At 44.5% G+C, this 14,836-nt stretch overlaps 1 protein-coding gene across 1 annotated transcript in view; it reads left to right on the forward strand.

Annotated features, from left to right (window-relative positions):
- Window positions 1-14,836, forward strand: part of mtx1b (metaxin 1b) — a 28,875-nt gene that overhangs the window by 12,122 nt on the left and 1,917 nt on the right. Inside the window, exons 2-5 of the mRNA XM_066674387.1 lie at window positions 3,180-3,249; window positions 7,327-7,406; window positions 10,810-10,902; window positions 14,589-14,771. Of these exons, the coding sequence (XP_066530484.1) occupies window positions 3,180-3,249; window positions 7,327-7,406; window positions 10,810-10,902; window positions 14,589-14,771 (426 nt within the window). The remainder of the gene's footprint in view (window positions 1-3,179; window positions 3,250-7,326; window positions 7,407-10,809; window positions 10,903-14,588; window positions 14,772-14,836) is intronic.

Consider the following 14,836-nt stretch of genomic DNA (forward strand, 5'->3'; position numbering starts at 1 on the left):
ACACGTTTGTAGGTGGACTGGATGTCCAAAAAGTGTCCATATGAATGAGTGAATATGTGAGTGACTGGGTGAATGTGTGAGGTGTTCCTACCTTATGCCCAGTGATTGAATATGAATAATGAAGGTTGTATTTGTTGTATTTTAATTGGTACAGGACAAAGACCTCTACTCACTTTAACCTTGAACTTTTGGTTTTAAAACAGAAAAGCCAATTTTTGTCCACAAAATTAAGCAGAAATATGAATAAATGTGACTATATATTGTTTTTTGACTTTGTTTCTATAAACTGTAGCCCACATGAGACGAAGATTCTGTCGTTCCTGAATGGACCTGCTTATGCTCCATAGAGTGGGTCCCCCACAAGGGGTGGTCATGTTAATAATAGGTTTAGCACAGTATTTGCTGACACATCCAAGCCACTAGGTGGCAGTTTCACAACATGATGAAGAACAATTTGAAGAATGAATTTCTCCCACTAAAGAGAAAATGACTGACAGCGTCCTTGGGCAAGACTCCTAACACTGCATTGTCCTACCTGTAACACCAGTAACCTTCTAAGTCGCTCTGGATAAGAACGTCTGCCAAATGCCTTAAATGTAATGCAACTGTCACATGTTTAGCTTTCGGTACGGACACGTTCAGATACCAGTCTACAGCTCTGACGTGTGTGACAACCCTCACAAAGTCCTGAAGTTGCTGGAAAAGTCTTGACCACCCCTGGATGACGGTCTCACCCTGCGGTTTCAGTAACTGATGCTTGTTCCCTGTGTTTTCTGAGCCGTAATGTATCTGTATAGTCTTTGAAACCCAGAGTGAGAGAACATCTGTAAGAGAAAAGACTGCTTTTGTTCTTTCAAAGGCTCGATGAGCAGAAACCAAGCGGAAACCTAGTGGAAACCAGAGAGGAGGGGGTGGGGGGGGGTACGTCTATTTTCCACAGCCGTCTTGGACCCACAAATGCGGCTTGAAACGGGAGACTACTTCAAGCAGGAGGATGCTGTTCAGTGCAAACCGCTGTGGCCGAGACTTCACATTATCTTCCACATTCAAACAAATCCAGTCTGGACTCAGTGGCTCTCCTCCATGATCCAGTAATCGCACATTCCTCTCCATTTCTGCAGACAGATTTCCCTGATACACGCTGCAGTTGTGCTACCTAGGACCTCAATACCACTGCGAGAATGTATCATATTCATAAAGACTGGAAACTATTCACCACCACCACCGAAAACGACCTCCATCTGAAATCATAAGTTGGATATTTTCTCCCCCAAATATATGCAAGTCTTCTTTTCCAGACACTCAGTTCCTCCAACACACATTGGGACACCACACAATCAGTAATCAACATGAAATTCAAATGAAACAAACTTCACTGATTGCGTGCATTAACCCACCAACCCACACACTGTGAAACAAGACCACCCAGTCAGTTCCCTCTGTGCTGCCTAAGTCAAAAAAACACGGGATAAAGCCGGCCGTTCTGATTCTGCTCCGCTTCTGATGTTAAGTACAGAGACTATAGAATGGCCCCGCCCCCTCGTCTGAGTCTGTCCAATCACGGCGCTGGACCCGTGTTTATGTGAGAGCGCAAAGACGAGGTTAAACTCAGAGAAGCAGACACAACGAGCGCGGAGAAATAAGAGCACTGAGTAAAAACGGAGAAGAAAGAGAACAGAGTGAAAACAGCTAAAAACCAGAGCTTCTGCTCCTCGCTCCTCACTGCTGTGCGCTCGGGGTCGGGGTGAACAGAGAGCGGCTCATTATCATTTAAAGGAACAGGTGCTGAAAGCGGGCGTTCTGAACAGGGGCTGTTTACACAGGGGGAGAACACTGCTGTGGGGTTTGGACCAAAGCAGGTCACAGACGTTTCTTTAAGAAACAGAACTGTGTTCCACTGTGGAGAAGAGGGAGGATGTGTCCCACTTAATGAAGAAGTTGTGGGACGTCACGTTTAACCCGTGCTAGGTGGAGAAAAGTGACTGTGCTGAAGCCAGTGGAGATTTATGGTTAAGTCAGTGAGTTCCCGGTTTAAACAGAAGGCCTCAGACCACAGTGGAATCCAGTGAGGGAGAGCCGTCTGAGCTTCTTTATCAGCAGTTTCCCCACAGTTTTAAACACGGTGGGCACACTGTAACCAAGAACGTTCCTCGGATTCCTCCCCACTCCTCTTCTTTGGAACTCATGAGTGCTTCAGGGAACACTGCACTTCCCACTTTCTCTTAAAACATAGTGTCATTTAGGCAATCAACAAAAACATGTCACTTGACCAACAGCCATAATGTTGTAGGAGCACTTTGTAGTTCTACAGTTATATACTGTAGTCCAGCTGTTGCTCTGCATACTTTCATATACCCATTTCCCCTGTTCTTCAGCGCTCAGGACCTCCACAGAGCAGGTGTGATGTGGTGGTGGATCATTCTCAGTGCTGCAGTGACACTGACGTGGTGGTGGTGTGTTAGTGTGTGTTGTGCTGGTGTAGAGTGGATCAGACACAGCAGTGCTGCTGGAGTTTTTAAACCCTGCGTCCACTCTCTGTCCACTCTGTGAGACACTCCTCCCTCGTTGGTCCACCTTGTAGATGTAGAGTCAGAGACAGTAGCTCATCTGTCGCTGCACAGTGTGTGTCGCTCGTCCTCCAGTCCTTCATCAGTGACACAGGACGCTGTCGGCTGGATGTTTTTGGTCGGTGGACTGTTTCAGTCCAGACACTGAGGGGTTTAAAAACTCCAGCAGCACTGCTGTGTCTGATCCACTCTACACCAGCACAACACACACTAACACACCACCACCACGTCAGTGTCACTGCAGCGCTGAGAATGACCCACCACCACATCACACCTGCTCTGTGGGGGTCCTGTTTGGGTCTTGATAATTGAAGAACAGGGTGAAAGGGGGCAAAAAAGTATGCAGAGCTACATATAGACTACTGTCTGTAATTGTACTACAATTGAACTACAAATTGCTCTTGTATGTTCAGTGGAGCTGATAAAGTAGACAATGAAAGTAGTGTTGTTGTACTGTTGCAGAAACCAGCAAGTCCACCAATGTCCTATAGCAGTGTAGCACCGCCCATTCACACTGAGGCTATGTATTTCAGGAGACGGCACAGCCAATCAGAACACAGCACAGTCACATACAGGAGATTTGACCTCTTTCTGTCTGTCTCTGTATTCCAGGCCTACGCCAAGTTTTCCGGCGCTCCGCTGAAAGTTCACCACATCACCAACCCCTGGAGAAGCCCCACAGGTGAGAATAGGGGGGGTCCTTTATAAAACATGGCCAAAGTCTGCAGATAACTATTACAATGAATGCAAACAGCTACATTAAGGTGTATCCATTGTGAGGAATCTTCATTCACCAAAACAGGATGCTCTGGAGCAGCTGCACTTGAGCAGTCCCAGTGCCACGCAGTGTTAGAGGGGTGTAAAGCCCACAGCAGTGAGCTTTGGAGTACCGCAGATCAACCCGGGGATGAGTTGGTTTGGTTTTTTTTTGTGTGATCCAGAACTAATCCTATAACATCAGCACCTGACCTCACGGACGTGGAGAAGCTGAAGGGAGGTGTTCCTTACGAAATTAACAATGGGAGGACTGATGGGAATGGAATGAGTCCGAGCTAACGCTAAAGCTAACTGCTGTGATGTTAGATGGTCCATCAGATATGGCTGAGCTACAGTATTTGTGGGGAAGTAAGACATTATTAAAAAAGCAATAAAATCAGGAATCTGTGTTAGATTTGGAAGGATTAGCGGTCGTACCGCACACCGCAGTGTTTAAAATTGTGGACTGCATCTCATAATGAGCACTGTATTTATGACGAGTGTGTGGTGTGTCAAATATCTGTTCTGTGTCTTTTAAGTACAAGCCCATAAAGTTAATTCATGTGCATTTATGAGAGCCAGAAGGAGGGGGCGCTCTGGGAGTTCACTGGCTGGTGATGTCACACTCTGAATACAGGTTGGGGGGGGGTTGGGGGTGGGTACACACAAGCCCAGTAGCTCACCGCGGAGTGAGTTTAGCGTTGAGTTTTGGGTTAAAAGAGAGGAATGAAGCTGAATACAGATAAAATACTCAGAAGGACCCTTGATTTGAGCCTTAATTTGCTGGAAAAACTATCATCTGCTGTGGTGTGTTAAACCACAAATGTCTGTTAGTGCCAGCTCTACTTCTAAACCGTGTAGAACTGTCTTATTTCATTTATTTCCAAACATATTTGTAGTTGCTGAAATTTGCTTCCTCCCAGAAACTAGTTTTTATTGTCAACACGTGTGCCGAGCTGTGCTGAGACGAACTGCACAGTGCCGAAAACCCTTCTCTTGACCCACACTCAGAGATATGAGGCTCACGCAGCCCGACAGTGCACCCCCCCACCACACCCCATGGTAATACTTTGTACAGTGATAATCTTTTGAGATGGACTGAAGATATGAAATATGTGGAAACCACTCACCCCTAATCTGTGCTAATTCTCTTGAAGCTGTTTAACTGGCAAAAGCACAAAGAAAAGACTTCCAATGTACTCGGTTATATTTTGTAAAATATAAAAACATTCAGTCCTGACATGTGCAGCGTAGTCCAAAAACAAAGCTGGGACTGAGGCAAAGTAAGAGTGGAATTCCCCCTATACGCAGGAGAATAATAGAAGGAGCATCCTCCAAAGACACACGAGGTCTTTGTGAGCAGAGAGAGGGGGTGTGGTTCATGATGTTGAGCCACAGTTTGTACAAATTAAAGGAAACAGGAAAATTTCAAAAGGAACAATTCTCAGTGCAGTGTTGCAAATATTTTTTTGCTCATATACCATCTATACACCTTAAAGACTAAGCACCAGCTCTATGAAAGTGTCATACAAATAAATAGAGTGGAGTTTGAGTTCCTAACTTGTGTTTATTGATAGTCAGAAAACATGTTATTTCTTACTAATTGAAGAAATAAGGTTTAAAAGACCGTTGCGCCCCCCCCCCCCAACGGTGTTGGGAAACTCTAATAGGCGTCTTGCCTGTGACGTAGATGGTGGACAGCAACTCTAGAAGCTGCACTTAATTTAATGCAAAATGACGAAAAGGTGTGTTGTTTTTTGCTGCAATCATTCAATGTACAGTGGGACATCTGTGCACAAATGGCCCAAAGATCCCAAAATATCCAGAAAATGGACTACATTTGTCCACTTTAAACGGACACTTTGGAAAGGACCATCCGCTCACTCCGTTATCTGTAGCTCATTTCACTGGCGCTTTTCCAACAATATGGGCATGTAAGGACCCCAACGAAAGGTGTTCAAGAGCCTCTGTAACATGGAGGTAAACAGGGTAAGGACACTCACTTCGCCTGTTTTAGTTGGTGTTAGTTAACGTTAGCTTGACTCGCTAAACTCGGTGGCTCAGATTATACTCGGCTACGTAGCTGCATTACGGAGGTTTATAGTGTCGGATGAATTCGAGTTCGACTTCGATCACATTTACAAGAATAACGGTACCTCTACATTTGAGTTTAGCTTATTGCTAGGCTATTGTCATGAATAATGTCGGTTATTTAGCTAGATACTGTCATAACAGTCAGTCATAACGGTGTTTTACCGCGGCGTTGTTCAGCTGTTGTCCACCAGTGACGTCACGGTCGCGTTCAAGAATTTCCGTAGCGAGCTCGGGTTTTTCCGTCAATTTAATAAAATTGTCAGTTTTAAAGCAAATTAAGCTGCTATTTTCATTTTAATTCATACTTATATATGTTCGTGACTAAAATAATGTGAAATATTCATGGAGGTCCATTAACTGGTGCTTAGCCTTTAAGGAATTTTGGAGAAACTTCAGTCTGTGGAGGGCAAGGCTGAACCCCACTGCCAAATGAGAGTGACCTTCCAGCCCTCAGACGGCACTGCAGGAGAAACAGTCATGGTGCTGTGCTAAATATAATCACATGAACCTAGATTAACTTGGAAAATTGTTGTCGTCTGGTTGCTTAAAGAAATGCCACCTGAAACATCTACTACACAGGAGAAAACCACACATGAACACTGAAACACTGTTGAGTTCCCTGTACCATGTCACGAAGAGAAGAAACAGACGTTGGTGCCTGTGGGCGGCTGAGCAGCTGAAGTCTTGTACTGAGCGAGAATGAGCAAAAAAATTAATTCGCAAAGCTGCAGCTATTAGTCTCTTCAGTTCCCAAATGTTTAAACAGTGTAGGTAAAGGAAAGGTGATATAAGACTCATCTGTCCCAACTTTTTTGGCGTGTGTTGCAGGCATTAACTTCTGAGTGTGTTTATATTTACAAAATACAACCGTGTTCTTCAGGGACAACACTTCTGCTGTTAAATTGTTGTCAAATTAAACTGGGAGATAATTAACATATGAAGAGTTTCTGGAGGTACTCTGAGTGTACAGTGGTGTAAACTTAAAGGCTAAGCACCACTTATTTCACATTATTGTAGTTAGGAACTCAAATTCCACTGTATTTATCTGTTTGACACTTTCATATCGCTGGTGCTTAGCCTTTAAAGAAACAGCCCGGTCTCATTGGTCATTGGTCTGTGAGCATGAGGGTGGAACCCTAGGGCACATGCTGACGTCTCCGTGGGTGAGCAGCACAGAGCCGTTGAGTCGTGAAGAGGCTGAATGGAGGTGTTGTGTCAGAGCTGATGGACAGATTAGACCCTGCTCTGTTTACTCCCACATTTAAGGATCAGAGGTCAAGAGGCCAGCGGTCAATGGGGCAAGCCTTCCCAGACTCTCTTAACCCTTTAGAGGCTGTGTTTATCTTAGTCCTCCACTGATTAGATCCTGCTGACGGCTCTCTCAGCACCTCTCCAGACTGGGACTGGTTTCATTAAACGGAAACAAGACTCGCGTTTGTCTAGGACCCATCACCGGCCAATGATTCATATAATAAATAAACACAGCAGTTTGTGGACATCTGCTCTTTGGGAAGGATGAGTCATGACAGGGACTTTGTTGGAACAATGCTATGAGGGTTGATTGCACTCAGCCAAGAGAACATTAGCATGGTCAGGTACGGATACTCCACTCCAGCTTGTTCCACAGATATCGGATTGAGCTCCATCACTTCAGAGAGAACAGTTTCACACGTTCACAGCCCACAGCAGGGGGCTTCATACCCCTCCAGCCCACATTTGGCATTGAGCTTGGCAGAGCGTCCCCTTCGTTCCAGCTCCGGTCGAGTGAACGCAACTGAATGTCTGTGTCCACCCCAGAGATGAAATTAGTTCTCTATTTATAAAGAGTCTACAAACATTTGGCCGTCTATGGCACGTTTCCACTGTGGCAGCAGACTCATGGGTGACTGTGACTGTGTTCCTCCGACAGGTGTTCTGCCAGCCTTAAAGACGAGAGAAGAGGGCAGTTTCTCTCAGCCAAGTAAAATCATCATTCAGCTCCGGAAACAGGTGAGTGACCTCTGCACTGACCCCACGGTCCAGCTCTGAATCGGTCACAGATTGTACAACAACAGGTGGAGGCTTAGGTGACAGTCAAGGTCTTCATGGGTTTTTTCAGAGCAGAAACATGACCTTGGAACTGCAGTTCTCTCTCCCTCACACACACACACACACACACACACACACACACACACACAAACCTGTTGAGGATGAACATGAAGCAGAGAAGCGTAGCGTGAAACACCCTGGAGTAGCTGCACATGGGTCTAAGCTCACCATGGTCTTTGCCAATTAAAGGCCTCAGACCTTTAAGGAACTGTCCTGAAATCAAGGAGGAGGGGGATTGTTACATAGTGCAGTTTCTGCTGTGCTGAGAAAGGAATAGCAAAGACAGAGACTCTGTTTTCAATAAATGTAATTAAATAAATGTAAAAAAAAAGTTAAATAAATGTAATAAATTACAGAGAAATGTTTATAAATTGTGAATCTGACCCAGTCAGAGGTAAATGGGCCCAAACAGCAGCTGGAAACATCTGGAAAAGTTTACTTTCTTCACAGAGAATTCTCTCATGCACACACACACACTGGGGGGGGGGGTCATCACTTAGTCCTCTTATCTTTAGCTGATTTTGAGTTAGCGAGTGTGTGGTGCCCTGTGATGGACTGGTGCTCTGTCTAGAGTGTGTTCCTGAACGGGATGAAGCAGCTACCGGAGATGAATACATGAATGAATGAACGTATGTCATGTGACCAGGGGTAACTATCTGATGAGCAAAATATTACCATAGCATAGAAATTAGCATATTAGCATAGTTACACTTGTGTGTAGTTGTGTTTCCTGTGTAATCAGCTCTTCATAATCCTCAGTGTGTATCACAGATTTATCCTTCTGTTCCTGACCAGAGCCCTCCAGCTCTCTGCTGTGTTTCTTCTGCTTCATTTAGGGTCTCTCCCTCCGTACTCTAAACATGTCAGAAGTCAGTGTGTGTTGTGCTGGTGTAGAGTGGATCAGACACAGCAGTGACTGCTGGAGTTTTTAAACCCTGTGTCCAGTCTCTGTCCACTCTGGTCCACCTTGTAGATGTAAAGTCAGAGACAGAAGCTGTGCAGCTGCTCCAGCGTGTCCTGTTTTGGTCCATGCTTTTCCATGAAGATTATCCAAACCCTGTTCACAGTGAGTGCACCGTAAAGTAATGGACGTGTGATGTCGTGCTCGGTTAACGGGCCGTAGATTCCCTGTCTTCACTCAGGGGGAAGCTCCTTGGCTCAGTGACTAGAGTCTGGCTCTCGAAGGTGTTGAAGGAGGAGAAACACACGCAGCCTAAACACTCCACATTTATCCAGACGCTCAGTTAAACAGAGATACATTAATACAGCTCTTTCTGGAGGGCAGCAGCTGCTGTGTAATCTCTCACAGTTGTCCATGACGTCCACTCTCAGGTCACAGCGTGGTCACCGTTAATCAAGAGCATGTACAGCTTCATCACGTCACACACAGAGCATCATCAGGCTGTGTGTGTCAGTAATGTCCAGCAGATGAAGCTCCACACTGGACAGAGCAGTGACTGTAAACACATGGACAGCACATTGTTTCTCAGAAGTGAAGTCAGCACAGGTCTAGCGCCTCTGTTGGCTGTTGGCGGTATGCTGTGTAGCCCTACCTTCCCCATTGTGTTTTCTATGATAAAGCAGGGCATTTTCGTTCTTATGTTTCTCTTCTAAATTCTCTGTCCTCCTCCAGCGTTTAAATCCACAGTTAATTTTCCCTGTGCTAACATTGGCAGAATTGTTTTCTCCCAGAATAAAAGTGAAGTTAGCTTCTAATTAAAACACTCTTTTCCAGAAGTTATTGATACTTACCAACTTTCACTACCAACTTCGACAGGGCAACAATGTGCAAATAAAAAATAGTGCAGCAGTTACATTGTGGCACGTACAGACATTTTCATTCCACCTTAAATAGTGCAGCAGTTATGTTCTGGCACCTAGACATTTTCATTCCACCTTAAATAGTGCAGCAGTTATGTTCTGGCACCTAGACATTTTCATTCCACCTTAAATAGTGCAGCAGTTATGTTCTGGCACCTACAGACATTTTCATTCCACCTTAAATAGTGCAGCAGTTATGTTCTGGCACCTACAGACATTTTCATTCCACCTTAAATAGTACAGCAGTTACATTGTGGCACCTACAGACATTTTCATTCCACCTTAAATAGTGCAGCAGTTATGTTCTGGCACCTACAGACATTTTCATTCCACCTTAAATAGTGCAGCAGTTATGTTCTGGCACCTACAGACATTTTCATTCCACCTTAAATAGTACAGCAGTTACATTGTGGCACATACAGACATTTTCATTCCACCTTAAATAGTGCAGCAGTTATTTTCTGGCACCTACAGACATTTTCATTCTACCTTAAATAGTGCAGCAGTTATGTTCTGGCACCTACAGACATTTTCATTCCACCTTAAATAGTGCAGCAGTTATGTTCTGGCACCTACAGACATTTTCATTCCACCTTAAATAGTACAGCAGTTACATTGTGGCACATACAGACATTTTCATTCCACCTTAAATAGTGCAGCAGTTATGTTCTGGCACCTACAGGCATTTTCATTCCACCTTACATAGTGCAGCAGTTATGTTCTGGCACCTACAGGCATTTTCATTCCACCTTAAATAGTGCAGCAGTTATGTTCTGGCACCTACAGGCATTTTCATTCCACCTTAAATAGTGCAGCAGTTATGTTCTGGCACCTACAGGCATTTTCATTCCACCTTAAATAGTGCAGCAGTTATGTTCTGGCACCTAGACATTTTCTTTCCACCTTAAATAGTGCAGCAGTCATGTTCTGGCACCTAGACATTTTCTTTCCACCTTAAATAGTGCAGCAGTCATGTTCTGGCACATACAGGCATTTTCATTCCACCTTAAATAGTGCAGAAGTTACACTGTGGCATCTACAGACCTTTTCATTCCACCTTAGAGCAGATACTACAATGTGACCCTGGAAGATGAGGTGGCGTACCATCGACAGAGAGAGTACAGCCAAGGAGTGTGCTGCTTATTTATAGATCTGTGTGTGCGTACTGAATGAAGACAGAAGTGGAGAGATACACCTGAGACACGTTTAAACATTATGGGAACCTTGGAATGACTTCTACATCAGTAACTGGACAGAGAGGAGTGTGTAGGGGTTTAGTCAGTGATGGGAGGGTAATAAAGACAACCTGTTTAATTTTAGTTTCTGACACTGTCTGAGGTTCTGTCTCCAAACATTGACCAAAGTGCATCACAGAGCTAAAAACAATGGACCTGGGTTTTGTTGTTTGTGTTGGGTTTGTCTTTTGTGAGATTTCTTGTTGATGTGATTTAAAAACATTATTTTTGTTGTTGTTCTTCATCAGAAATATAACGCAGACTACGACCTGTCGGCGAAAGAAGGAGCAGACACTCTGGCCTTCGTCTCGTTACTGGAGGAGAAACTACTGCCAGCTCTGGTGAGAGAGAGGGGGAGAAGTGGTGGGAAAGAGATGAGAAATAAAGAGCTGTAGGGAAAATTAGATACTCGTAGATGGATGAATGGATGTCAGAAAAGCAGTTAATTAATCCCAATGCAAACATGCAACTGCAACACCATGGTACAAATATTATGTCTTTTTGCTGATATACTAAAATACTTATATTTATATAGTATAACACACACACACAGTTGTTCTGTGACACTCACCAGTGCGCAGTGGCTCATGGTGAAGGCGTCTGTAGTGTTTTCTCCGGACGGTGGTTTAGATGTGGTTTAAACTAAAGCCTTTAAACGGTCCACTTTGTTTCCTCTGGATTCCCAAAGAGCACCCTGCAGCTTCCAGAACATCACACACTCTGTCATTAGACACGAAACCCAACTTTACCACCACAAACTCACTTCTGAAGGATGGAGGCCCATTCTATCATACAGAATATCATCACTGTCCAAAGAAAAGCATGTACTTTTACAGGGGAATGGAAAACAATGGGAAACGAATGAATTCCAAGTCATTTTGGAAATCATTGTCATGATAATTTCACACGATGTGAAGGACATATGCTCGATGTTCAAATGATGTAGTAAAGTAAAGATCCACAGAAATGGAGACATGTTTATCACTGTAAGAGCGACAGTAACTGTCTGCACCTACTTAAAATGGGTATTGTTTAATATTTCAAGATGCTGAGGTGCTGCGGGTGGTCTCACTGTCAGGGTCCTGGGTGGGATCCTCCCCTCGGGTGACTGTCTGTGAGGAGTGTGCTGTGTTCTCCCTGTGTCTGCGTGGGTTTCCTCCGGGTGACTGTCTGTGAGGAGTGTGGTGTGTTCTCCCTGTGTCTGCGTGGGTTTCCTCTGGGTGACTGTCTGTGAGGAGTGTGGTGTGTTCTCCCTGTGTCTGCGTGGGTTTCCTCCGGGTGACTGTCTGTGAGGAGTGTGGTGTGTTCTCCCTGTGTCTGCGTGGGTTTCCTCCGGGTGACTGTCTGTGAGGAGTGTTGTGTGTTCTCCCTGTGTCTGCGTGGGTTTCCTCCGGGTGACTGTCTGTGAGGAGCGTGGTGTGTTCACCCTGTGTCTGTGTGGGTTTCCTCCGGGTGACTGTCTGTGAGGAGTATGATGTGTTCTCCCTGTGTCTGTGTGGGTTTCCTCCCACAGTCCAAAAACATACACACATCCTCTTTCATCATTTTTTGACTTTACAGTGTTTGTTGTTTAATAAAAACAGGGAAAAATACAATACGACTAACGTCAGTTTATGTAACTTTTTGTTGGTTAGTGGCAAAATATTAAGGAAAACCTTGTATTTTCATCTACATTTCCATCACTTGCCCTCCTCCCGACACCACCTCTCTCTTGCAGCTGATGAACCAGGGGATCATTGTCATCTTCTAGTGCTACTACCTTAGGCGAACACTTAGACGTGCTGTAGTTAACAGCAGAACTGGATGAACACTTCGCAGTCTGTGACTTTTGGAAGGAATACAACGTATACAAATCCCGTAATGAATATAAACGCCACTTGGATTGGTGTTTCGAACACGGGAATGAATGCCTTTTGAGAGAAGCTGTGCCCTCCGTTTCTTGACGACTTCCAGAGCTTTGACAAGGTGGACGTGAACAGAGCCTAGGTCAATGAGCTGCACACGGACTTAGAGGAAGTAGACTTGGTCTCCATATTTAAGGCTGATGATGGAGGAGTTGATGGATCTTCAGGAAGAGCAGCATCAGGAAGAACATCAGGAACCACTTTTAAAAAGGGTTTATGTGACAGAAATTAGTTTTATTTTGAAGGAAATATCAACGTAAATTGAGGTGTTTCTGTACTGGTAGGTGGCCAGGGCCTGCTCCTGGCTGTGTCCAGTGATTCCGGGTAGGCTCTGGAATTCGTGATAATATCCTGAGGCACAGTAATCTGGCCTGGGTTTATAGACCTTCACCATATCAACACATACCCTGGAACTAGAGTTCTCAACCATAATCGAACAGTGTTTAACCTGTGAGATGAATGAAAATCCATTGTAGAGTGTGTGTGTGTGTGTGTGTACACATTGTTTGTGAAGCATCCAGACTCCCCTAAGGGCTCCATTAACATTAATTAGACCCACCCTGTGCCTGTGTGCTGTGTTTAATGAGCAGGATCACAAGCTCTGTGCCTCTGTGGAAAGTCATTAGAGGTGAGTTCTGAGTGAAAACCACATTCAGGCTCATTTTTTAAAGGTTTAATAAGCTCCTCTTACAACCCCAATTCCAGTGAAGTTGGGACATTGCGTAAAATGTGAAAAAAAACCCAGAATATTATGATTTGCATATCCTTTTCAACTTATATTCAATTAAAACACTACAAAGACAAGATAGTTCATGTTCAAACGGATAAACTTTATTGTTTTCTTTGCAAATATTCACTCATTTTGAATTTGAGGCCTGCCACACGTTCCAAAAGAGTTGGGACAGGAGCAACATAAGACTGGGAAAGTTGAGGAATGCTCAAAAACAGTTTGGGACATTCCACAGGTGAACAGGTGAACTGGAAACAGGTGAGTGTCATGGTTGGGTAAAGGGAGCATCCCTGAAGGGCTCAGTGATTCAGATGCAAGGACGGGGTGAGGTTCACCACTTTGTGAACAACTGTGTGATCAAATCGTCCAACAGTTTAAGAACAACGCTTCTCAACGTACAAACGCAAGGAATTTAGGGATTTCATCATCTCCAGCCCATAATATCATCAAAATATTCAGAGAATCTGGAGAGATCTCTGCAAGTATGAGGCAAGGCCGAAAACCAACATTGAACGGCCTTGACCTTCGAACCCTCAGACGGCACTGCATTAAAAACCGACATCATTCTGTAACAGATTTCACCACATGGGCTCAGGAGCACTTCAGAAAACCACTGTCAGAGAACACAGTTCCTCGCTCCATCTACAAGTGCGAGTTAAACTCTACCATGCAAAGCTAAAGCCATACATCAACAACACCCAGAAACACCACTGGCTTCTCTGGGCCTGAGCTCATCTGAGAGGACTGACCCAAAGTGGAAAGTGTCCTGTGGTCTGACGAGTCCATATTTCAAATTGTTTTTGGAAACCATGGACGTCGTGTCCTCCAGGCCAAAGAGAAAATGGACTGTCATCAGTGCAAAGCCAGCATCTCTGATGGTATGGGGGTGTGTTAGTGCCCATGGCATGGGTAACTTGCACATCAATGAAGGCACCATTATTGCTGAAAGATACAGGTTTTGGAGCAACATATGCTGCCATCCAAGCAACGTCTTTTTCAGGGAGGTCCCTGTTATTTCAACAAGACAATGCCAAACCACATTCTGCATGTGTTACAACAGTGTGGCTTTGTAGTAAAAGAGTGCGGGTACTAGACTGGCCTACCTTCAGTCCAGACCTGTCTACCTCTGAAAATGTGTGGTGCCTCATGAAACGCAAAATAGCGCAACTGAAGTTGTACATCAAGCAAGAATGATTGAACAAAGCTTCAACAATTAGTATCCTCAGTTCCCAAACTCTTACTGAGTGTTGTTAAAAGGGAAGGAGATGTAACACAGTGGTGAACATGCCCCTGTCCCAACTCTTTTGGAACATGTTACAGGCCTCAAATTCAAAATCAATGAATATTTGCAAATAAACAATTGATGTTTATCTTGCTGTTTTTTTCCCACCAGATTTACACACAGTGGGTGGACGCTAAAAACTATGTGGATGTGACGCGGCGGTGGTACGCTGAGAACATACCTTTCCCTCTGAACTTCCTTCTGCCCAACCGCATCCACACACAGCAGCTGGAGAGACTCCGACTGAGCAGAGGAGAACCCATTCTAGAACCCGGAGAACAGCTGGAGAAAGAGGTCAGGAGCTGGAGGAGTAGATTCAAATGAATCAGTGTTTTCTTTAAGGTGAAAACACTAACGAT

The sequence above is a fragment of the Hoplias malabaricus genome, chromosome 6 (genome assembly GCF_029633855.1).
Source record: "Hoplias malabaricus isolate fHopMal1 chromosome 6, fHopMal1.hap1, whole genome shotgun sequence".
NCBI lineage: Eukaryota > Metazoa > Chordata > Actinopteri > Characiformes > Erythrinidae > Hoplias > Hoplias malabaricus.